Below are 24,391 nucleotides of genomic sequence, written 5' to 3'. Positions count from 1 at the left end.
CAAATGGGGGGTGAGAGTTTGTTCTGTGAGTCAGCGGGGACTGTGGATGGTGAGAGTTCTCTGGGAGCTAGCGGGGACCGTGAATGGTAACGGAGATGTGTCATAGGGGTCGGGTTGGTCGAACGTCCAACTGATGCACGGAAACCGTGTTCGCATTTCGGATTTTACCTAATTAACGAGACCTAGGAGGAGGACGCTGATCTGTAGGTTTGGTATCGCACCAAGGGGTTCGAAGGGCTTGTTGGTGGCTGGAATTCCTATGTAATAAAAAAAAATTAACATATACTAATTTATATTTAAATTTTAATTAATTATTAAATCAATTATTTCGGTTAACCGAATTAACATTCCTTTTAATTGAACCGATTAATCAATTAATCGAATTTTGTAAAATCATAATTGAACTGGCTGATCTTGTGTTCTTAACCGAACTGAATCGACCAATTTCGATCGGTTAATTTGGGTTTTCCTGAATTATGCTCCCCTAGTAAAGACATATTAAATTAAGTTAATATTTGAAAGAGACTTTAAATTTATATTTATATAAATTTAAATTAAGTATAAAGTTTATGATAAAAGATACATGAGATTTGACAATAAAATAGAAATTTTTTCTTGAAATTTTAAAAATGCTAAAGACTTTTTATGAAATTTTAAAAATATTAATAATCTCTACTACAATTTATCAAAAAGATATCAACTTTTTCTTAAAATGTATTTTATTTCCATAAATTACAAATGAAAGTTTTGGTCTTCTTAACAAATATTGAATTTTTAAAATTCTAGATTAGATTTTTAAAATTTTAAGAGAGGTAATTGATTTTTTGCCAAACCTTAGTATATAGGGAATGGTTCAACCAACTAATTATAAAATATGCAATAGTACACTAAATTATATATTTTATTTATATAAATATCATATTAATGCAACATCTTTTAATTTATAAATGTTAAAATGTATGTGAAAAAATTATGAATTGGAGTTTACAAGTCATTTTCGAAAACAGAATAATAGCGATAAGATCGTCAAAAAAAAAAAAAAAAGGGAAATCCTTTTAGTTTTTGGTGGGGTCTCCTCCGTCTATAAAAATTGCTCCAAGATGAATTATGAGCGAAGTTGGAGGGCATGTTGGACCATTCATATTCTCTTCAGACAGTTTTGTGACTCCGACCCCCTCCATGGAAGCGTAGGTGAGAGCGGACCAGCCTAGTCTTCCTCCCGGAGACCGTCTGGTGCATCTCTCTCTCTCTTTCTTGCGCGCGCGGGTACTTTCCCTCTCTACAGTCGTCTTCGTGGAGGAGTGAGCTTCTTCCTTTATTTGGGTGGGGGTCTGGGGTTCGAGCTTTCGCGTGGCTTGGCATCTCGGGGAAGCTCTTCAGAATGACTAGAATGCTCCTGAACTCGACGTCCATGGAGTTCAGAGGTCTGGCTTCGAACTGGTGGGACGAGATCAACGACTCGGTCCGTTGGCAGGACGGGATCTTCTACTCCCTCTGTGCTGCTTATGCCCTAGTTTCTTCCGTTGCTTTGGTAATCACTCTCTCTCTCCGAATTGAGTTCTTGATTTCTCTCTGCATTACCCGCCGTTTGGTTAGTGACTAAAGGGAGGGAAACAAAGAAGAATCTATTAATTTGAATTTATGACGTTATTGGCTGCTGAATTTTGCGGTTAAGAAGAACAAAACCCTGAACTTAACTGTGTGCGAAACATTGATGCTGAGGGCCGAAACGTAGAAGTTAAGATTTATGATGTGGGACCGTAGTCTCCATTTCCTCCAGTTTCTGTAATCAAATAGAAGATTAGTGCTTGTTATACTGCATTTTATGTATCTTTTAATTTACGTGTCTGGCTAGACCATTTATTGCGATTCATTTTATATGGTGGATGAATTTCCCTATTTTTTGGGAGGTTTCATATAGCAATTTATAATTAATTCGAGATATGGAAGAGCAGGCCACAGTTAATTTAATTTCTTGGGTTTGGAGTATTAATAGAATTTATTGTTGGGGGGGATTCTATTTTGCAGTTGACAAATGTTGACTTTTCTTTCCTGCAGATTCAATTGGTGAGGATTGAACTGAGAGTTCCTGAATATGGTTGGACCACGCAGAAAGTTTTCCATCTCATGAACTTCATTGTAAATGGAGGTGACGTTATGAATCTTGGTGACATTGGTAGCTTGTTTGTTTTGCAAGTTTATCATTAGTTTGATCGTGGAACTCTATATTGCAGTCCGTGCAATTGTTTTTGGCTTCCACAAGCAGGTCTTTCTTTTGCAACATAAGGTAAGTTTGCCGTTTCTTTAGACTTCCTGTTCTATGTAGTGCAATATCTCTGCATTCTAACTTGCTATACGAAAGCTTACAGTGTTGCTCCTTTTGGACCATATAGACTGAGTACTTTATTAGCTTCTGGACAGCAAAATTTGAGATTTTATACAGGAACTATCTAGTTGTTGATGTTTTTTCTTTCTTGTTCTTGCGTGGGTTTCTTTTATAAAATCATATATGCTAATACGCATATTTTTTTTCCACTTGGCCAGTTCATTTATTCACTAGGATATGCTAATATACATTATATATTGGCCGCTTTATGCAGTTTAACATATGCATATCTTTTTCCATTTGGCCAGTTTGTTTATTCTCTAGGATATGCTAATATGCATATATATATATATATATATATTTTCCTTATTTTTCTTTTGGCTATTTTATGTAGAACATCATCTGTATTCTAAGTTGGTACACGAGAGCTTACAGCGTTCTACCTTTTGGACAATTAAGACTGAAAATTTTGAGCTTTTATACAGTACTTCGTCATAACGTTTCCACCAATATGCTAATATGTATATCTTTTTCCACTGGGTTAGTTTGTTTATTCACTAGGAATTAATTGTGTAAAAATTCTTGTGGAGTCTGGAGTCTGGATGGAAATATTGTGTGGTAAATTAAATTTGTTGTATATTAGGCTTGAAGATAATGGTAGATTATTGGGAAAACAATCATAGGGGGTACAAGAAGTTAATAAATTAACAAAGCTATATACTCATCAGAAGTAGAGGCATGCAAAAACTATTTTCCTTAAAGCTGAACCTGTGCTGTTTGAGATGATAACTCAGTGCAAAAGATTGTTGCATACAGTACACGACCTCCTGATTACTCGACAAATGCAGTATCTGTATGCATTCATAAGAACCAAGATACTAGATCAATTGTTCTAATTACATAACTCTATTTTATTGAAGGTAGAAAATACTCAGCATGAAAATAGGTGGGGCAGAATGGGAGACCAGAGAAGAGCATGCTAGGCTGATTGGGTTCGCCCTCCCCCCTCCCCCTGTATGAGCATGAAATGTTACCATAAATGGTAGATTAAATTCATAACTGAAATCAAAATATAAATAAAGAATATTAAAAATAAATAAATTTAAAAATTGTAATTAAAGCTACCATTAAGAGCTGAAATAGATTTATAGTTACAGTTTCATTAATGTCTAACCATTATAAATCCTTAATGGACGCATATGGTCATAATTGAATTAATTCTCCAACTTTGATATACCAATGGACATAACTGAATTATTGAAGGTAGAAAATACTCAGCATGAAAATTGGTGGAGCAGAATGGGAGACCAGAGAAGAGCATGCTAGGCTGATTGGGTTCCCCCTCCCCTCCCCCTGTATGAGCATGAAATGTTACCATAAATGGTAAATTAAATTCATAGCTTAAATCAAAATATAAATAAAAAATATTAAAAAGAAATAAATTTAAAAATTGTAATTAAAGCAACAATTAAGAGCTGAAATAGATTTATAGTTACAGTTTCATTAATGTCTAACCATTATAAATCCTTAACGGACGCATATGATCATAATTGAATTAATTTTCCCACTTTGATATACCAATGGACATAACAGCTCAAATTGTGTGGAACAAGATTTGAAGCAATATAGAAGACATGAAACTAACAATATTTGCACCAATAACTAGATAGATAAATATTTAATTGTCTTACTACCGCTGTAGAATGAAGTTATTAGTGTTTATTTTGATAGTATGTTGCTAATTTCAGCTGCTAACTGACACTAATTCAGGGCCATTCTAAATTTTGTGGATTTTTTATTCTCCCCATAAGAAATCTTGGGAAATCATCATCCACTATTAAAGTGTTGTTTGATCAACCCTTCAATGAAATTTGTTCGTAATTTTGCAAATGAGATGCTTATCTTCTGTGGTCAAAGGATAATTTGGTTGAGAACAAGTGTGGCTGTTATTGCAGGGGACTATATAGTTGTCCTTGGTTGTTAACATTAAGCAAAGAGACAATTTCATCTTTTGTTCCTTATTGGTTTGCCATTTTTCCTAGTGGATCCCAATTGGCAAAGCAGAATTTATAGCCTAATGGATAAAGTGCGTGCCTTACAAATTTACCTTCTCTGCGCATAGGCCACACTCTAATTTGCGCAAGATTGTTCTTTATACATGTGGCAATTTGCAATCATGTAAAGTACCCGCATACCAGCATATTAGTGGATGGGTGTGACTGCCAATTTTAGAAGTAGCTTAGTGATTGTTTGTTTGTTTGTTCAGGTCCCTAGAAGTGCATTTTTGAAACTGAACATTTTGGCAAATAGAGGAGCTGGACCTAGGAACTGCTTTTTGGGAATGGCGTTATAGAGTGTAATTATTCAAAATCATAATTTAGCATTTACTGCATTATATGAGTAGTCATCATTAGTCTTTATGTATATTGCTATGTCGCTGAAGGAAACCTCTTCCAACATTAATTCCCAGACAGATCCATTTGGGATTTTGAAGTATATTCAAAATAAAATCAAGTGAATGGCATTAGTCTCATAACCTAAAGAGCTAGTCTTCTTATCAACAGAACAAGCACTATGGGACTAACCTGGGTTCTCTTTATGATTGACCTGTGTATTGTTTGATCCTCTCTGATTCTGTTTCCACAGCAGTATGAACTAGCTTGAGGTCTAATTGAACTACATTGTTTTTTAGTATTGCTGAATCTGATAAAATAATTACCCACATGGAGCTGTTGAAGTTCAAGATTTTGTGGAACAACGGCTGCATGCCTTATTTATTTATTTTTGGATTCATGTATTCGCTGCCTTCTTATTTTATTTTTTTCAAAGGACCGGCCCCGCCGGGGGGGGGGGGTGTGTGGGGATCATAGAAATAATCATATTTATTTTTCTCAAGTTTTTTCTTTTATTAGATCAGGTGGTGTGTTAATAAGTCAAAATATGTAAGTACTCTTTTCAGCAGCACATGATGTGGGTACAGGTTTGGGATGTGTAATTGGAGAAATTATACAGGGGACCTGCCCCTTCATGTGTCCGTGTGCCTGTTTTTTTGTTGTGAAATGTTTGGCGGTAGGTTCCACATTTATTAACATTGGATATATGAGAAGTGGGACTCATTTGCCACATGTTTGACAACCAAACAACCCTACATAGACACAATCGAAGGCCAGATCCCCTGTATAATTTCTCTTTGGGATGCCTTTGGTGATTAGTGCTGCAACAGCATGTCAAAAAAAGAAAGAATAATAAATTCTATGTTCTCAATAAGTTACCGAACTTCTCCAATATTTTCTTTGTCACGCATATTTCTATATAAGCGAAATTTCCGTTTTAGACAGGTATACATTATATAAACTTCATTTTGCTCAAACAGAAGAATCTAGGAATTGGGATGTTTTAATAGTTTAAACATTTCCTTGCAACAGAGGATTGTCAGTGCCACATAGGCTACATATTTTACACTTATTTTAGGCATAGGCATGGTTGTAGAAGAGATTAGGATTTGTATGTTAAATTCTGAAAAACTTTTTGTTTTGTATTTTTAGTTACTAGGAGATTATTGTGTAATTGTGTTCTAATTAACCGTAGAGTGTTACTTGGTAGTTGCAATGTGTGTAGTAAGTTTACAATCTGAATTGGATCAGAAATTCACCCTCTCCTGCTGTACATACAGTCTTCCCTTCTTCTCCTTTCCCTATTTTTCTTCAACCTTTCACTTTCTTGTCTTTCTCTTCTCTCACTTCTCTCTGCTTTCCGGCATCACCTTGCGTATTAAATTTGGCAATTTGACAAATCTGACAACTGCACATGTTCTCAATCCTGGGCCCTGGTAAATATCTTTGAGTTAACATTGGAGTGACAATCATATACTAACTCTATTTGCTTTGGTTTCTTGCACCTTCTGTTGCATGTTTCATAATGAAATTCTTTGCTTGGTACATTTCATGATGTTAGAACAGATCCACAGTTCTGCAATCTTGTATTTCAATTTCTCAACTTCTCCACAAGTTTGATGCCCAAATGCTATGGAAACGCCTATATTGAAATTATAGTGTATGGATCATGTTAATGAATTTCTCAATATATCTTTTACCATAATGATGTTGTATTAAATTTGGTCATTATACAAATCTGACAACTACACACATTCTCAAACCTGAGCCCTGGCATGTGTTTTTGAGTTAATATTGGAGTGATAATCATATATTATCTTTAGTGATATCCAAAATTGAAGGAAAAATAACCATAGAATTGATAAAAATAGACGTTCAGGGGCATTTGCTGTGGTTTCTTGCACCTTGTATTGCATGGTTTGTTATGAAATCATTTGCTTAGTTCTTTCATGATGTTAGGGTTGGATTAAGAACAGATCAACAGCTCTGCAAACTTGTATTTCAATTTCTCAATTTCTCCACAAGTTTGATGCCCAAATGCCATTGGAAATGCCCGTATGGAAATTTAGTGTATGTATTGTGTTAATGACTCTTGCAATATATCTTTATGGCTTTGCCTTAATAAGCAGTAGATTTTTACTGAACTGTCTTTCTTCCAGTACTATGTTGAACCTTCTGGAGATTGGGTCAAGTCAAAGCTAAGAGTAGCCTATTACTTCACTGCCATATTTTATTCATTGCAAACTTGAACTGAACAAATGGGTACACTTATTTGTAAAGTATTGTATCTACCAAACTAAGGCTTGTATGCTGATATCGAGTCTTTCTATGCCTTTATCTGAACTAGGTGCTGATTTTGGTGCTGTTGGATCTCCCTGGACTTCTGTTCTTCTCTACGTACACACTTCTTGTCCTATTCTGGGCAGAGATATATCACCAGGCAAGTACAAGTTTTCTTGGTCCTTAATAAATGTAAGGTTAACCCCCTGTGTAGGTAAAACATACCAACTTGATGCAGTTATTTTTTATGGCACAAGTAAGAAATTCTGACTCTTTCATCCCTAATAATGGGCAGGCAAGAAGTTTACCTACCGATAAGCTCAGGATTGTTTATATTTCAGTCAATGGTGCGATTTACTTTATACAGGTTTGCTTCATGTCCCATTACCCTATGCTTAGTAACCCATGCACAAAACATTAATCTGTTGGTCAATTCCTAGGTTGCATGAGCATGTTGTGTTTAGATTCCCTTATTCGATGTTATCTAGGTTGGAAATCTGTAATCTGAGCCACAGTAGTTGCCATACGACTTCCAGTTAATGTGGACTTTGTTTTATTGTTTTGAATTTCTATGGAAAAAATCATTATGGAGTCCTTGTGCACAATGATTGTGAAAAAGATGACATCACAAAGCTCCTGCACACAACATGACAAGCATGGGAATCCTGGTCCCTGGACAATTGTTCTTAGATAGCTGATTCCTTGGCCTAATCTTAGTTTGAATGAGTAAACAAATCCATTAGATTCCACATGTTCTTTAAGTGAGGCAAGACAAGTGATAAGAATGGTCCAAGAAAGGTTTTATTATTATTATTATTATTATTATTATAGAGGGGCCGGCAAGGGAAGGTTCTGTTATGTTGAGCCAAAGTGGAACTCTTAACCTATATTTTGCATGCAGACTACATAAAAAGGAGACAAATGACAATTCCCCCAGTGTTTTTAAAAAACAGAAAACAAATCCACAATCATTCTCCATTATCCAATTTAATGCACACGATTGACTAGTTAAATCTAGCTAGCAATTTTGCAACAAAGTATTATAGAAAGGTAAACACACACACACACACACACACGTCGTCTGACATTCCATTCTTATTATATGATACTAATTCAATGACATATAAATTTGATCCAGAAGTGAACCGACGGAATTTTTTTAAGGTCTAATAATATAGCAACTTCAATAATAATTTTTTAAAATTGTAATATTTAAACAAATAATAATAAAATTATTGTTATGATTATTATAATTTTTACTCATTTTCTTTACTTCTGTTATTATTGAAAGATATTACTAAAGTAAAGATTATTGCAATTATTATTATATATAAATATGTATATTACTAGAATGCATATAATACTACTATTATCGTAGTTAAGAGGTATTCTAGTAATCTTATTGAAATAATGTTAGAATACTCGTGTTTATTGTTATGCCGAATATTATATTCTAGTTTGTGTGGTACCACACACAGATCTTCTTTCAGCAGCCAGGTCACTCCTGTGACGTGGAGGCTGGAAGTTGTATTCTGCTCCTTGTGACAGGCTGCAATCAAGCCTAGTGTAGAAGGTGGTTTCAGAAGTTCCTACATCCTAGCATATACAGCCTTGTCACTATGTATTTTACAATTTATCGCGAGTCCAAGTTTCATTTTTGTAAGATCTGACAAAGTAGAGGTGTTGAAATTAGGTTTGTGTCTGGGTGTATATCTGGATAGATGACAGCAGTGTTGCGGAATTCATTGGAAAAATATTCATTGCAGGTTAGGTTTTGTAACTTGCGTTTAATTATTTTGTGTGTTTCACTTCTGGATATTGAAAATTCATTTGGCCTTGCTATTTGTTTTATACTTCTGTACACCCTAAGTACTGTTATTGCTTAGGCATGCATGCTTATCTTTTTATATTTTTTCCAGTCGTATCATTCATGGCTGCATTGGGTTTCTTGCTGTATGGAGGAAGGTGAATTTCATATTTCTTTCTGTTTCTTTTCTATTTTATTTTGTTTACCCTAGGGTAATACAAGTATGTTTTATATCTTTTCCTTGTGAATTGTCCTATCCGCTGCTTCCAGGTTATTTTTCATGCTGAGACGCTTCCCTATTGAGTCTAAAGGGAGAAGGAAAAAGCTTCACGAGGTCTGTGCCATCCTATTATATGTCTATTAGATTGCAAAACATGGTTGAAGGATTTGTTGTGTTGTTAGGTGGCTTCCTCCTCCTCTTTTTCCTTGTATTGCCTGTATATATATATATATATTTTGATTGGTGATTGGATTTTTTTTATTCTTTTGCTGGTAATGTATATTGGCAGAGACAAATGTACCACTGCTATAGGGATTTCGGTTGATCTGTGCATCTGAGCTTTCTTTAACTATATCTTGTAGCCATTTTATGTTTGCAGATCCAGCAGTGATAGTAAGGCAAAATTGATGCAATAAATTTCATATACAGATACTATCTATCTTTGTGTGTGTGTGTGTGAAAGAACAAATATCTATGCGTGCACGTATGTTACATAAATTAAACTTAAATATTATGCCGAGTTGAGGAGCAGATTTTGATACTGTAATTTAATGAGGCTCTGAATCAGACAGTTTCCATACCTGTTAACCTAAATTCAAATCCAGCATATTTGTTTGCATATGGAACTTTGACACTACTGTCTTATCCAAACCCTTCCTTTCCTTAGTTGTGCACTGTAGTTGGGTCCATTTGCTAGCTTATCAAAAAAAAAAAAAAACCCTATAGATTTAACATGTCCGGGAGATCATTGTCTAGCATTTACCATTACTGCTTCTGCTGAATTGTTTGTTTTAGTATGAGCTAAAATAGTGTGGTAAAACAATGTGGTGGCAAGCATCATGTGATATGAACACATTTTAATCTACATGACAAGTTGAACAATGAACTTAATGAACAAATCATCTGATTAGTTTGTAATATTGTGTGGGAATCCATCTGTTGCTGGTTGCTGTATTGTTTGGAGTGTTGAAAATATATATATATATATATATATATATATGTATGTATGTAAGATAAGAGTGTGTTAAAGCCTTTTTCTGTGTGGGAAACATTTAAATGTGCCTCGAAAAATTTAATTAGTTATGATACCTTAAGAATACATTATTTCTTTCTGGCATGTATTCTATGAAGTATATGATGGTGATCTGTACACAATATATATATAACATCCGCAGATTCTACAACTGCATGTGAAAGGCAAGTGAAGTCTTAATTATTATTTGTTGAAGTGTGTTGAGTTATCATGAGCTCTCATAAAATATTGCTGATCATTCAATTTAGGAACCAAAGTTGAAGTACTTTTTCTTGTCACCATGTTCTGACTTCTGATTTCATTTATTTTCTCTTAAATAGTTTTAGATTTGACTTTATATGGCATATGAATATAGAATAAAGAAAGTGCAATGATGCTGCTCTGGTATTGTGAAATTGATGAAATATTGTGGTTTGGCAGTGTGCTGTCAGTTGCTTGTATAACCAAATTAACTCTCTCTCTCTCTCTCTCTCCCTCGGGGTGCATGCCAAAGAATATATTAAGTTGAAGAAGGGGAAATTATTCTCAGTTTAAACTAGTATTTTTTGATCCAGTATTTGCTAATTGTTGCAGGTTGGATCTGTTACGGCTATATGTTTCACTTGCTTTCTTATAAGATGCTTGGTGGTAAGATTTGAACTATTTTATGAATTAGTCATATAACTTCCCATATGCATAAAGTAGAGCATCTACGAGTGTGCTGAAGAAAAGCTACTCTTAGTGCCTGTCAAGTGCCCATCATCAAGCACATGTTTTAGTTCGAACAGAGGAATCCCACACTGATTCAGGTTGAGGTGGGGATTCCCTGTCTGGGGAAGGGCTGTTCTTGTATTGTAGCCCATTAATTTCCTCTGGACCAGCAAAAGGGGGAACAAGCAATGTGATAGGATTCAAAGCTGGGTGAATGACGTATGGCTGTACTCAGATGCTAGCCTAGGCTCTGAGTCCTGAATTACCTGAACATTTACACACGGATTAGTTGTTCTTGGCAGAACCATCTATTTAAATGAGTACATCTTGAGACATTCTTGCCTTAGGTTTCTTAGGTGGTGTTGCTTTCATAATTGTCTTTTTAGACGGTTTTGTTCTTGATTAACATGCATGGAATTTCTTACTCATCCTTGTAGCTCAAAATATAAAATGCAGGTTGTTTTATCCGCTTTTGATTCGGATGCATCACTAGATGTGTTGGATCATCCTGTCTTGAACTTGATCTACTACATGGTATTTAGTTGAGCCATCTGGATTGTAACCCATTTTTACTCAGCTCTTTCCTATTTTTCTTATTTCGTTTTTAAATTTTTGTTGCTCAAAACACAGCTGGTTGAGATTCTACCATCAGCTCTTGTTCTCTACATCCTGCGGAAGTTGCCTCCCAAAAGAATATCGGCACAGTATCACCCCATCCGTTAGCCACTGTGATCTTCAGCATCGGCATTATTTATTCTTTCTCCTTGAAATTGACCTTTCATGGTTTTTGAGTTAGGTGCGGGTGGAATTGAACTAGAGCAGCAGAGCCAGAAAGAATTCCAGATGCAGTTAATCTGGTATGGCTCACGTGACATGGGCAAAATTATTTTTGCGTGTAAGCTATGTGGGGCTTGTAGCAGTCTGCAAGGAAGACGGTTTGAATTGATTTTTCATTGGTTTTGAGACTTGAAAGAATTGTCTGTGATACCTTTTCTAAGCAGTTTTATTTGGTCAGCAATGAAGAGGGAATTTTTGTGCAATTTGAATGTGTAGGTTATATTGTCCACTTTTTTTCTTTTTTTTTTCCTTTCCTTCCAGTTTTAACATCAATGTAAACAGTTATTAGAAATGAAAAATAGTGATTTTTCCTGCAGTTGGATTTGTATCTAACTTTTAAAAGATAAAAAGTGATTTGTGTTGCACTTTGAATCTTTGATTACTTATGTTTTCCATTCCATGTATAGTTCAAAAATATCTGTAGCAGAGAGAGAGAGAGAGACTAACTAGGTTAGAATAAAAAAGAAGGAACCATTTGATCATTCTCTAAAACTTCTGACAGGAGATTGCTTTGTATCTGTTCCAACTATCAGCTATGACCGCAAAACAATAAAAAGCCTCTACATTGAGCAGAAAGTATACAGTTCCAAATTCAAACTACACGAATCATTATACGCCTATATGGGTGCAATAGAAACAACATCACATGATAGAAGTTAAACCAGATATGGAGTAAACGCATTAACCACAAATAAAATCCATCCCATCAGATGCACTTTGATGAAGAAGTTGGCCAAATGGCCCAATCTTCCTCCCCTCCCCGCTGGCATTACTTTTTCTTCAGGGCAGGTCAGTACAAAGGCCAGCAACCTTCAAGTCAAAATGTCCTAGGGCTTGACTAGTCTCTGTGGACTTCCTCTACTGGTGGGGGAGCAAATCTCACGTTCGCAGGCCGAGCCACCACAACAGCCTCATCTGCAAACAGTGACTTGATAAATGAAGGAGTTCGTAGGGGCCGGCGACCGGTCATCCTTGGATAAACATCTTCAAGGAAATAGTAGGCATGACCAGCTATCATTCCCTGAACCATGAAAAGAAATCCTGTGTTTTTAAACCAGTGAAAAAGAACAAATCAAAAGGATTCCTATTACTAAAGGATGGACCTATCAGGACAGGAACAAATATGCTGTTTATATACAACACAACCTTCTACTGAAAAAACCTTCAACCATTAAAAGTGCAACAAAAGCCTGACTTCTGTAAACCAATCTGGTCCGATTTGTTAAAATTGCAAATCAAAGGTGTGATGAAAGGTTGTTCTAATCAGATTGAATGCAACAATAATTCTAGAATGAGCAATTAGTACATATTTCTCAACTGACTCATCCCATCCTGCCCTTTCTCTCCCTCCTTTTGGTGGAAGTGGATTTAAGGATGTGGTAAGCAGTTGTCACTTGTTGGCAAGGTGTGAACGTGAAATTACCAATTTTACTCAATTCTAGAAAACAACCTTTGGACTCTTGGTTTAGTTAAATACTATGATACTTGTGGATCTAAGAAACAGAAAACGTACCAGTAGATCTACCCAAGCACTCGCGCCAACAAGGACAGAAAATCCCAAAAGAACCTGCAGAGAACAAAATACATTTATATTGTGATAAATATGTGCACCTGTATCAAGAGCAAATGAAACTTTGAATGAAACCACTGATTTGACAAGTTTATATTGGAACAAACACAATCAAGCATACTCACCCATGGTAGATAGGCTGCTGTGAAGGTAAAGAGACCCAAGAAACTCATATGAATAAAAGGATTTTGCTTGCTCCACACATAAACCTACAAAGTAGATTACACAGCAAACAAGGGTAGTTGTTATACAATGTTGTCAAAAACTTACCCCCACCACCAAAACTATGCCCCCCCACCCCACCAAAAACCCCGACCCCATGCCTGCCAGGAAAAAATAAAAAGCAAAGGCAACTAACCATCATGAATGTCAATGAGTTGCTAAGGAATATAATTTTTGCGAATGATTCTGATACATAAGGTATCATCCCCCCAATTAGAACAATCCCAGTCAAAATGGTGGCACCAAATAAAAGCATGTAAAAGAAATCAGCTGTCCTTCCTCTGAAAGAGTTCTCTTCAAGAAGCTTGCAATATCGCGCAAGAAAGAACATGTGGAAAAGAAAGTCCAAATCTGGCAATACCAGTGATATAACCATGTTAAATGACAGAATGTATGGTTGAAAATCGAAATTTATCCTAATCAGATTCCATTATATCAACATAATTAAATGACAAATAAATATAACTGCATGAAATAAAAGAGGATATGTTGATTGAAAGCAAAAACTATAAAAAGATCTTTAAAAAATCACAAGATATGGAAAGACTGATTTTTTGCTTCAGATACCAATTGATGGCAATCCTTTCCCACCAATAGGCTCTTTAAGTGGATAACATCTTTCTCCATGGCATTATTGATATCCCAATCATCATAACTGCAACTTTTTTAGTTTGTCCTCGAAAATAATGATTACATGGCATGTGGAATGTGTAGGAGTATTCATTTGGTGCGGTGAACAATGAACATAGGGTTTGAATTCTATTTTCATGTGTTTTGGTATGAGAAATTATATCTTTAACTGAAAATTTCAAAGCATGCATGCATACTTGAAAAGTCTACAAATCACAAGGGAAATGTGTGTGCCCATGGTATCCCATGGTTAACTGCAGTGCATGAAGTTAACCGCCCACATCTCATTACAACAAACATCAGGGCAACACAAATAATGAGTGACTGAAAACATTCTATCTGAGGTGGCACCCCTGGGTGCACAATTAGTTAATCTTCACTTCAAAGCACCATAGTGGGAGCAAAAGAATAATGGTTTGCAGCCTGAAAAAAAGGAATTGAAGGACTAAAAAGTAAATTAAAAACGTGGCACTATGGCAGCAACAATTTTCCTTCTATTCCTCAAGCGCAAAATTCTGTCGTGTTGAATTTAGGAGCACCATGAGGCTGAAAGTTTGAAATTTTGAATCTTGATAAAATCCCACATAATTTGGTATTAAAATTTTCCTAAATTCACAAGTCAAATCAACAGTTCCAAATTCTTATTCCTAAACACTAATTCAATAGAATTGATTGAATGGATTCTTTCCATAGTTTGGGTGCTTTTCATAGTTCGCAAAGTAAATCTCTCAGGTATCATTCATGCTTCAAGACAAAGCATTGGTTCCTGTAGTTTCTTGCAATTTCAATAAAAATGCTAGTAGCAACAATGGAGGGAGTAACATGGTATAAGTGCAAACTTCATGTCAAATTAAAATTGGTATAAGACATGATATCTTAAAAATCCAAGCTTAAGAGGTTACCCATTTTGCGGAAGTACAAGAAATTGGTGATTAGGCGCCAGAACTGATACTGCTTCACCACAAGTCTAGGGTTCAAGTACAGATGATAGGGAGAAATTATCTGCAAAATATTTATTAAAAAAAAATCATGACTGTCCATATTTCACTAAATCCTTCACATGGTGAAGATTACCGAACGAAACAAATACTACAATCAAAAGCCCCCAAACATTCAGGACACAGAAACGAAGCTACAAACGTCGAAGGAACAAACCCAGTATTCCCAAATTGTAAAAAGAAAAATTAATTGCCCTGATATGAGAACATCACGCATTGGACCATAAAAAAACAAATCTTGTAATGTAAACAACTCCAGAGAGAGAGAGACAGAGGCATACATCGAGCGAACAGCCGATGGTGGTGACGATAGCGGCTGTGAGATAGGAGCGGGTGATGATGGGCATCTGCTTGTACCATTCTTCAACAGCTTGAGCCATCGTTCGCCAGATTTCAGACCCACCCGAAACCCTAAAAAGGAACAAATGCTTCGAAAATCGAGAACTTTTCGCAGGAAACAAACAGGGAGAGTCTAAGGGCTTCAGGAAAGCTCCAGGAATCGAGATCACTGATCACTTCAGGTGAGACTCAGGAAATGAAAAGGCTAAAAGCACAAATTCTGAGAGCCCATGGAAATGGAAATTCCTGGCACAGTTCGGCTTTCGCCCTCGATATCTCTCTACCATGAGGATGATTCAATCATGGCCAATCAGAGAGAGCGCGCGGGTGCACGCACCAATCACCTGCTTTTGGATACAAGTGATGTTCTTCTGTGTTTTCGGCGCACGGTAAGAAAAATCATGATCCGTTACCTGCATATACGTGGCATGTAACTCTGCCGTGTGAAGGAATTTTTATGTTTATTTTTTGTTAAATTAATTAATATTAATAGAGAGTTGTTCAAAAATATAAAACCCAAGCCAAATATATAACTCGATTGGAATTGAAAATAAAATTTTGCTTGACTATTTTTTTAATTCTTCAATTTTATTTGTATATTTCTTTTAACTATTGGTTCAATTTTTAATGTTTATAAATTGATAGTTATCGAAATTGAACCTATATATATTTATATATTTATAATATATATTATATGTGTAATAATATAAAAATATATAATATGTCACAAATTTATAAAATAATACACATTTCTATTTTCTAAGTGATTAATCTATATAAACCTTACTTACCTTGAGGTAGTATGGCACACTTCCGGACTCTCCAATCTCCATTAGAGAGAGTAGGATTCTATTCCTTCAAAAGAAAGGATTTTTTCTCGAATTTTTTAAGGGAGTTAAGGTCTATACTGGGTAGATATTGTGATGACTCCTATAAGAACCATTTACATGATGCCACGGACCGTGCAAGTGTGTGTGCCACTAATAATCAACAAGTCGAAGCTAGAGATCAAAATCACACATTTAGTGACACTGACATGCAATTAGCATAGAATAAATACATTTAAGGGCATGCTTAAAATATTAAAATTCTAACCAAATATTCTATTACAAGAGGAATGATAAAGGAAAAAGAAGTTTTGGACTTTACAGAAGTTGTAAAAATGAAAATAAAACACTAATAACAAAGGTAAATAAACTCCAAATTATTTGTTTTTACTTAGCATTAATTGTGAAGATTTATCTTACTTTAATTCAATTATTTCCAATAATAATTTGTTACACCCATATGTGCTTTGAATGCATGAATTTTGGTAACCTGAAATTTCTTATTTGAAAAAAATAGTTTTAGATTTATTGTTTATTGATTATCAGGAAAAAGCTTTCTAATCTTATATTCTAGAAAATATACATAGAGAGAGGTTTACCTAAATGGAATCCTAAGAAAACTAAGAAATAGTCTAGAGTTGGCTTGTTCGTATTTATATTTTGTTGAAGTTCCTACTAGTGGATCTATGTTAGTACCAAAGAAGTCATCATAAGCAAACTAATGCATGGGTGAGCACAAGTGACAACTTGACCAAATAGGGTCTTAAATCTAACCATTTATACAAAGCGACTCATTGTTGGCCTTATAGGTCATACTCGTTTTGATAATGACAAATATCTTTGTATCTTACCTGTACCCTGAGTTTGTGTGCAGGACCATTCTTAACATGAAAAGACAAATATTCAGACAAGGTCATAACTCAATGCTCACATCAAGTTGGGAGAAGCAAAGAAAATGAAGACAAAATAATTTCTATTGTATTTGTTGTTCAATTCATTTGGGTCTATAATATGGTCTGTAATAATTAATGCATTGAATGTAAGATAAGTTAAATAAGTTCAATGACCATAGATTGACCTTAGGACCCCATGCACATAAATGCAAAATCCCTTAAGGCTAAAATGTCACATCTGTACAAATAGGGATCAAACTTAGGGTCAAAATCAAGGCCAAAATTATGCTTCTGAATGGCCCCGGTCAATCGAACAATCTATTGGTTGAAAAGTCAAAAGTTGACTAAGCCTTGATCGACCGAACCCTAGGCAATGTAAAAACTTTGGTTGACCGAACAGGTTAGAAATCAACATATTGAATTCATGCAGTCAACCATTCTGAAATGAACATATTGTCCTAAGTCGACCGAACCAACAAGTGTCTGACACCCCAGCTACTCGGTCGACCAACTGTGTAGTTCATTTAGGTCTGGGTCGATTGAACCTTGATGAGTAGCCGACCGTCCTTGTCTTGGTCGACCAAACCCATGAAGGGGTTCAAAATCACCTTGATACGGTCGACCATGTCTTCAGTTCAAAACTGCCACGGCCAACCGAACATCTTAAAGTGGTTGACCGAACCAAGAATATGGTCGACCGAACCTCTCGGGTTGCCAAATTTTCACCATGGTAAAACAAGGTTAAACAGGATTAAATTTCTTTAAACTTAATTAAACATTTTCATAAATACCATTGAGTCTCAAACGGTTATATTTTGAGGAGTGTCTATATACACTCCCTCATTTGGCTTAATTAGCACTAGATTAGCAAACATCATTAGCAAAATGTTTTTGAATTTCCAAATACTCATTTTTCCTCATAGAAGCTAAAAATCTCATTCTTACTCATCCTTCTTACTAAAATCTTTTGGTAAGAGTTTTAGAAATTACCTATATTAGCTTACACTCTCATATTCTTTGTTTGATATTGATTTTATTGAGAGTAAGCTTGAGTTTTCCCTTGTGATTTAATTCATAAGTCTTCTTTGGGAAAACTCTCTAGGGCTTGTAAGTCTTGCATTCTTGTTGCAAGATTCAAGGGCTTGTATTGTGCTACTGTGAAAAACATTTTTAACAAGCTAAATCCAAATATCTCTCATACTTATTTGAAAAATTATTTTTGAGATATTTGATTGTGCTCTTGAGATCTTTGAGTTTGCAACTTGTGATTGGTACATACATACATATCTTGACTTAAAGATTCATTCATAACACACTCTCACATATTACTAGATATACTGACATTATCTTGAGAGTAGTTACATTAATCTTCACTGAGCTTATGAATCCTATCATATTAAAGTGCATTGGTTATATTGGTACATGCTTATTGGAGAAGCATTGATATTGTATACAAAAATTGTATTTCTTATCTATTGTATTCCAGGCGTAGCTTGAGGGGGTGTTGATCTAGCCCGTAAGGATTGGTTGTAAAGGTTGGGGTCAGTCCTGTTAATTTGATTCAGGGTTTCCCTTGCCCAGTAAGGAAGGGTGTTGTATTCGATGTCACTCCACCCGCAAGTGAGCTTTAGTGGAATCCTTAGACATGCAAGTTAGAGGCGGGGACGTAGACACATTTGCCGAACCTCGATAACACATCTGGTGTCACCTTTATTTTATCTGTTTTACTGTATTGTGCTTGATTGTTTAATTTATCTAGAGCAAATTAATTGCAGTTTCATCTATTGGTTTATTTCATATATGTTTTAGATTGACCCTAGGTTTGTGAAATATTGTTGCTGGTTAGTTGACCTAGGAAGAAAATTTTAAATATCCAATTCACCCCCCCTCTTGGGATTACACTAAAGTCAACACTCATCTTCTATTTAATTTTTTAATACAAAATAATTTTAACAAGTGAAAATTATTAATATTATCTCCCTCATTTGTGAGTCTGTAATCACGTCTTAAGTATAAATTATCTTCCTCTTGAGAGCAAGCTTAATAGTGTTGACTTGTTGTCTGAAGACAATGAAACTGGACAAAATACTTCAGGTTATGTTTCATGGCAGTAATAAATTTTTTTTTTTCTTGGTTTTAAAAATTAGCATAATTACTCTCTTTTTGGTAGAGGTGGAGTATACTAAAGCTATTCATAGTATTATTCAAGTATTTTGTTATGTGTGATACTTGGTGTACTATAACATCACCAAGATAATCTTGCAAAAGTTTTTATTTTATTTTATGATAAGTATGTTATTATTTTGACAATAAATCCAATTTTCCATGATAGGAGCAAGTACATCGATATCAAGTATATTCGAGACTTAGTGTCTAACAAAAAATTACAAGTAAATTTTGTTATTTTGAATATCGAGTTGCAAATACTTCCACAAAACCATTTTAAAGGAGTATTTTTCAGATCCTTGAAAAATTAATAGGCATAATCGATTTTGAAGAACTTTATTTAAGGCATGTTATATAAAAATAAACCATTATTTTTTTTATTTAATTATTTTATGGATTACTATATCTAGTTACAACACAAGCAACCCTACATATATTAAGAGTCAAGTGGCGCCACGAGTATGAGTATGCTACCATTTTATTCCTTCTCTTAGCCATGTTTTGTGTTTGAAGGCAACAAGCAACAAAAGTGTTGCTAGTAATCGTTCAATGAAATATACAATTCATTCTTTCATTATTTTTCCATACAATTTTATATTGAATTTATTTTGGATTCCACACACTAGAGAGATGAACAAATACTTTTAGATTTCAATTTTAAATCTTGCTATTCATTTGAATACTTCCAACCTCTCTAACACCCTCTATATTTAGTTTTTTTTTCCATTTGAGGTCCACATTTGCCCTATGCTACTCAACCAAAAGCACTTTATCCCTCGTCCCGCATCCCTTCCCACACTTGGATAGGTGGGGTCTCGTTTCCATTTGTCGTTAGTTCATTTCTAGAGTTTCGCTTGATGTTTTTTTTTTGTTTTGATTTTGGTTGTGTTTATGTTTTTATCTTCTTTGTTAGTTATGTTTTAATTTTGTTGTCCTAAAAAAAAAAAAGTTGCAAATACTTCCACAAAACCATTTTAAAGGAGTATTTTTCAGATCCTTGAAAAATTAATAGGCATAATCGATTTTGAAGAACTTTATTTAAGGCATGTTATATAAAAAGAAACCATTACTTTTTTTTATTTAGTATTTTTATGGATTACTATATCTAGTTACAACACTAGCAACCCTACATATATTAAGAGTCAAGTGGCGCCATGAGTATTATTCCTTCTCTTAGCCATGTTCTGTGTTTGAAGGCAACAAGCAACAAAAGTGTTGATAGTAATCGTTCAAAGAAATATACAATTCATTCTTTCATTTTTTTTCCATATAATTTTATAGTGAATTTATTTTGGATTCCACACACTTGAGAGATGAACAAATACTTTTAGATTTCAATTTTAAATCTTGCTATTCATTTGAATACTTCCAACCTCTCTAACACCCTCTACATTTAGGCTTTTTTTTTTTTTTTTTTTGCTACTCAACCAAAGGCACTTTATCCCTCGTCCCGCATCCCTTCCCACACTTTCTAAGATTCTTAATCTCCAATATGAAAGTCTCAAATTTTAGTATAGTGTGATTTTATTTGTACTACTTTTAAATCAATATTAAATAGGCAACATTGTATTTTAACACACATTCATTTATTTTTTTTTGATCATAGGGTCACTCTAGTCATCAACTGCACAATGACAAAAGGAGGTATCCCAACACGACATGGTGTTGCAACATGTAAATTGAAGTTTGATACCTCAATCACAATGACAACAAAGAAAAAATGTGTTGCTAGATAATTGATATACATAATAATCCATGGTAGTGTCACTAACTTATTTTAATAATAAAGGTAAAATCTTCAAAAAAGACAAACTTCGAGAAAATTATGATTTAATGCTTAAAAATTTTTAAAGATACAATTATGTTTTAATATACATATATATATATATATATATATATATATATATATATATATATATCAATGTAGATAAGTAGATAAATTAGCTAAATCATGTTGTTTAAATTTTTGATTTTGTAATATAAGTGAATGGATATACATTTTGGGTTAAATAGTATAGAACTCTGGTATTTTATTTGAGATTGTTTAATTATTTTCGATGCGTGAATGGTATCTGAGACGTGTGAATGGTCTCATAACACCTCGGGCCCCACTTGGTGGGTTTGCGGCGTTATAAAGTGGTATTAGAGTTTAGGAAATAGGTTCTGCAGACTCTAGGACGGATTAATACCAGAGTATAGGTTTGAGTTAGGATGAGGATAGGAACGGGTAAATCAAGATATTGTTAGGACTTTTGAGTTTTTGTTTCGTAGCTTGGGGGCAAAAATACCTTAATGGTCTCGTGTGTTTTTTTGAAGTAGCAGTTGACTTCAGAAAATCATGGTAAATCCATCGACGGTGATGTTTCCGAGCAAAGAGACAGGAACTTGAAATTAGAACTTGAAAGTTAGGTTGGTGAAAAATAGTTGGTTAGCAAAATTTCGAGAACAAAATTTCTATATGGAGGGGAGAATATAGTGATCCTAAAAAAAATTAAATTAAGATTAATTATTAATTAATTAATTAATTAAACATTATTAAATTGAATTAATTAAATTAAATAAGATGATGGTTATATATATATATATAAATCTAAATCTTCTTTAAGAAGCCTGTTTCTGATTCCAAATTGAATTTGGATTGCAGCTTGCGCCTCCCCAGTACTCTCTCTCTCTGTCTCTCTCTCCTCACGCCTTCTCTCTCTCTCTCTCCTCATTTTTCGACGAATTCTCGGTCGATTGAAAAACATAAAATACCACTGTGTTCCTATCTTGGCTACCAACATTTTAACCGAAGTGGATTCGTGATTAGGGTGTTGTAGGCACCACTCATGGGAAAATGTAATCTCTCTCTCTCTCTCTCTCTCTCTCTCTCTCTCTCTCTCTCTCTCTCTCTCTCCTCAATTTTTCTCAAATCTTTAGCCAAATTGACAATTGGACACTACCACGGGGTCCTAGGTTTGATCCTCGTTATTTTAATCGGAGCAAATTTTTGATTTTGGGATCCTAAGCACCACTCTAAGGCTAAGGTGATGAGTACAAATTAGGTCAGTTATTTTAGAAATTAAACCAGTTAAATTATAATATGTGATTATTAAATTGGAGTATTTGATTATATTAGATTTTTGGGAATATTTTGAGATTAAGTTAAATTGTAGGAAATTGATTAAATGGATTTTTTGGGGAATATTTTGGAATTAGATTAAATTGTGGGGATTTGGTCATATTGGTGTTTTCATTAACGACATGCCTATTTTGCTATATAATAATTTTTTTTCACATAATAACATTTATAATAATTCTAACATCCTACTAAACTAATATAGTCATGATCAATTCGGACCCATGGGCGCCGAGGATATACCTATCATACATCTCTAATACCTAAGTAACGGAAAACATAAATTTCATACATGTCATACAACACCGAACACAATACCAGAGTTCTACTGAATCTGTCATATATATATATAAACATCCACAAAGAATTGAAGCTGAAATTCTAGAGAGAAGGTGAGAGAAACGAATTCTAGAGAGAGAGAGGGTTTTGCATGCAAATTTCTCACTGAATCCCGAGTTTAGGATATTTATAGAATGCTGCCTCGTTAACGAGACACGTGACCTCATTGACGAACCCAAGAAGGAGGTTTGTCGACGATATTATAACCTTTGTTGACAAAATTCAGGTCCTGAAATCAGTCCTCTTGGTTTCTCTTCGTCGACGAGACACGTGTCCTCGTCGACGTTCCCAAGAGGCCACTCGTTGACGAATATTCTGTGCTCGTCGACGAGTCCCTGCTGAGCTCTCTTGGAAAAATCATTTTTCTCTCTTTTCCTTTATTATTTAATTTCTATAATTCTCTAGGTCTCTACATTCTCCTCTCCTTATAAAAATTTCGTCCTCAAAATTTGCTATCTAAATTATACATCATCCCTTAAGGAAAAATGGGTTACTTATTTTATTACTTACCCTCACTTATAGCGAAAGAATACTGTGGTTACATATATGGTTATGGGAGATTATAATAACTGAACAAAGTTCTTCCTTAACCAACCAAAATAGAAACTAATACATGTACTTATTAACCTGTAAAAGAAACATTACTTACTTACCTGATCTTTCTAATTACTGCTGGTCCCCACTGAAAAGATACGGGTATTTCTATCGTATTTGCTCCTCGAGCTCCCATGAAGCTTCTTCCACTATGTGATTCCTCCATAAGACTTTTACTAATGGAATTTTCTTACTGCGCAATTCCTATTTTTTCCTATCTAGAATCTGCACTAGTGTTTCCTTATATGCCAAAGTATTACTGAGTTCTATCCCTATATAGCTGATCACATGGGAGGGATCTGTGACGTATTTTTTTAATATAGAAAAATGAAATACGTCGTTGTTAGCTTTGGTGTATTCCCAAGAGGAGAGGTGAATAGGGTATTTAAAAAATTATCGCCTAGGTCAATTAGTTTAACAATAGTATTACACAACCTAGGCTATTTCTATATACACATAAATCCAAGTGCGTAGATAATGTGCGAAAATTAAATCATGCGCTATAACATACACGTGTAGGAAAATAAGGTGCTGAGAATATAAAGTACTGTCACGATATGTTATCGGGGTTCGGCCAACTGTACCTACTCCCCCGCCTCTAGCTCGCAAGCTTGAGGATTTCACTAATGGCTCACTTAACGGGTGGAGTGGCACCATTTACAATCAGGTCAATTCAAGGGGCTGACCTTAACCAATACGCCTTACCAGGATAGCGCACCTAACTTTCCTAACCAAATCTAAGCCAATCTAGGACTATTCATGGACTATTCATGTAATAACCCAAAATAATAATAATAATAATAATAATAATAATAATAATAATAATAATAATAATAATAATGGTCATTTAGTTATCAAAACAAAAGTGTTTCTCTGTTAGGATCTTTGATTCTATGTTTGATGTCTAAGAAAGACCTTGTCTAAGCGAGTGTTCAAAGACCATTGCGGCTCAGTCGCTTCTTGGAGGTCGGCCTGATCAAAATGGAATTTCATAGGATAAAACAGGGTAGACACTGTTTATATACGTAAATAAGTACATAAAATAATGTTTTGACTGACATAATTTGTAGAAATATATGATAAAATAATAATAATAATAATAATAATAA

At 34.6% G+C, this 24,391-nt stretch overlaps 2 protein-coding genes across 2 annotated transcripts; one reads left to right on the top strand and one right to left on the bottom strand.

The window, feature by feature from the left end:
- The first annotated feature begins 1,113 nt into the window (after positions 1–1,113).
- LOC131154086 (tobamovirus multiplication protein 1) lies at positions 1,114–11,902 on the top strand. The gene is made up of 11 exons (XM_058106591.1): positions 1,114–1,531; positions 2,059–2,149; positions 2,235–2,287; positions 7,067–7,159; positions 7,295–7,366; positions 8,693–8,765; positions 8,919–8,964; positions 9,077–9,140; positions 10,633–10,686; positions 11,206–11,283; positions 11,380–11,902. The coding sequence occupies exons 1-11, from the start codon at positions 1,382–1,384 to the stop codon at positions 11,470–11,472; spliced, it is 867 nt and encodes a 288-aa protein (XP_057962574.1). The 5' UTR covers positions 1,114–1,381; the 3' UTR covers positions 11,473–11,902.
- A 135-nt stretch (positions 11,903–12,037) lies between these two features.
- LOC131154087 (derlin-2.2) lies at positions 12,038–15,773 on the bottom strand. The gene is made up of 6 exons (XM_058106592.1): positions 15,288–15,773; positions 14,911–15,010; positions 13,515–13,729; positions 13,282–13,365; positions 13,100–13,153; positions 12,038–12,607 (listed from the first exon to the last, which is right to left on the bottom strand). The coding sequence occupies exons 1-6, from the start codon at positions 15,384–15,386 to the stop codon at positions 12,425–12,427; spliced, it is 735 nt and encodes a 244-aa protein (XP_057962575.1). The 5' UTR covers positions 15,387–15,773; the 3' UTR covers positions 12,038–12,424.
- Between the last annotated feature and the right edge of the window lie 8,618 nt (positions 15,774–24,391).

Source organism: Malania oleifera, chromosome 4 (assembly GCF_029873635.1).
Source record: "Malania oleifera isolate guangnan ecotype guangnan chromosome 4, ASM2987363v1, whole genome shotgun sequence".
NCBI classification, from domain to species: Eukaryota; Viridiplantae; Streptophyta; class Magnoliopsida; order Santalales; family Ximeniaceae; genus Malania; species Malania oleifera.
This window is presented reverse-complemented; position numbering and strand designations above follow the sequence as displayed.

What these genes read in the sequence shown, in the direction of transcription:
- LOC131154086 (XM_058106591.1), top strand. Translation starts at nt 1,382, where the DNA reads ATGACTAGAATGCTCCTGAACTCGACGTCCATGGAGTTCAGAGGTCTG. An exon ending in GAAGGAAAAAGCTTCACGAG is followed by an intron (nt 9,141 to 10,632) that starts GTCTGTGCCATC and finishes TAATTGTTGCAG; the next exon opens with GTTGGATCTGTTACGGCTAT. An exon ending in TGAACTTGATCTACTACATG is followed by an intron (nt 11,284 to 11,379) that starts GTATTTAGTTGA and finishes CTCAAAACACAG; the next exon opens with CTGGTTGAGATTCTACCATC.
- LOC131154087 (XM_058106592.1), bottom strand. Translation starts at nt 15,386, where the DNA reads ATGGCTCAAGCTGTTGAAGAATGGTACAAGCAGATGCCCATCATCACC. An exon ending in CCATCGGCTGTTCGCTCGAT is followed by an intron (nt 15,011 to 15,287) that starts GTATGCCTCTGT and finishes AATATTTTGCAG; the next exon opens with ATAATTTCTCCCTATCATCT. An exon ending in ACTCATTGACATTCATGATG is followed by an intron (nt 13,366 to 13,514) that starts GTTAGTTGCCTT and finishes TCTACTTTGTAG; the next exon opens with GTTTATGTGTGGAGCAAGCA.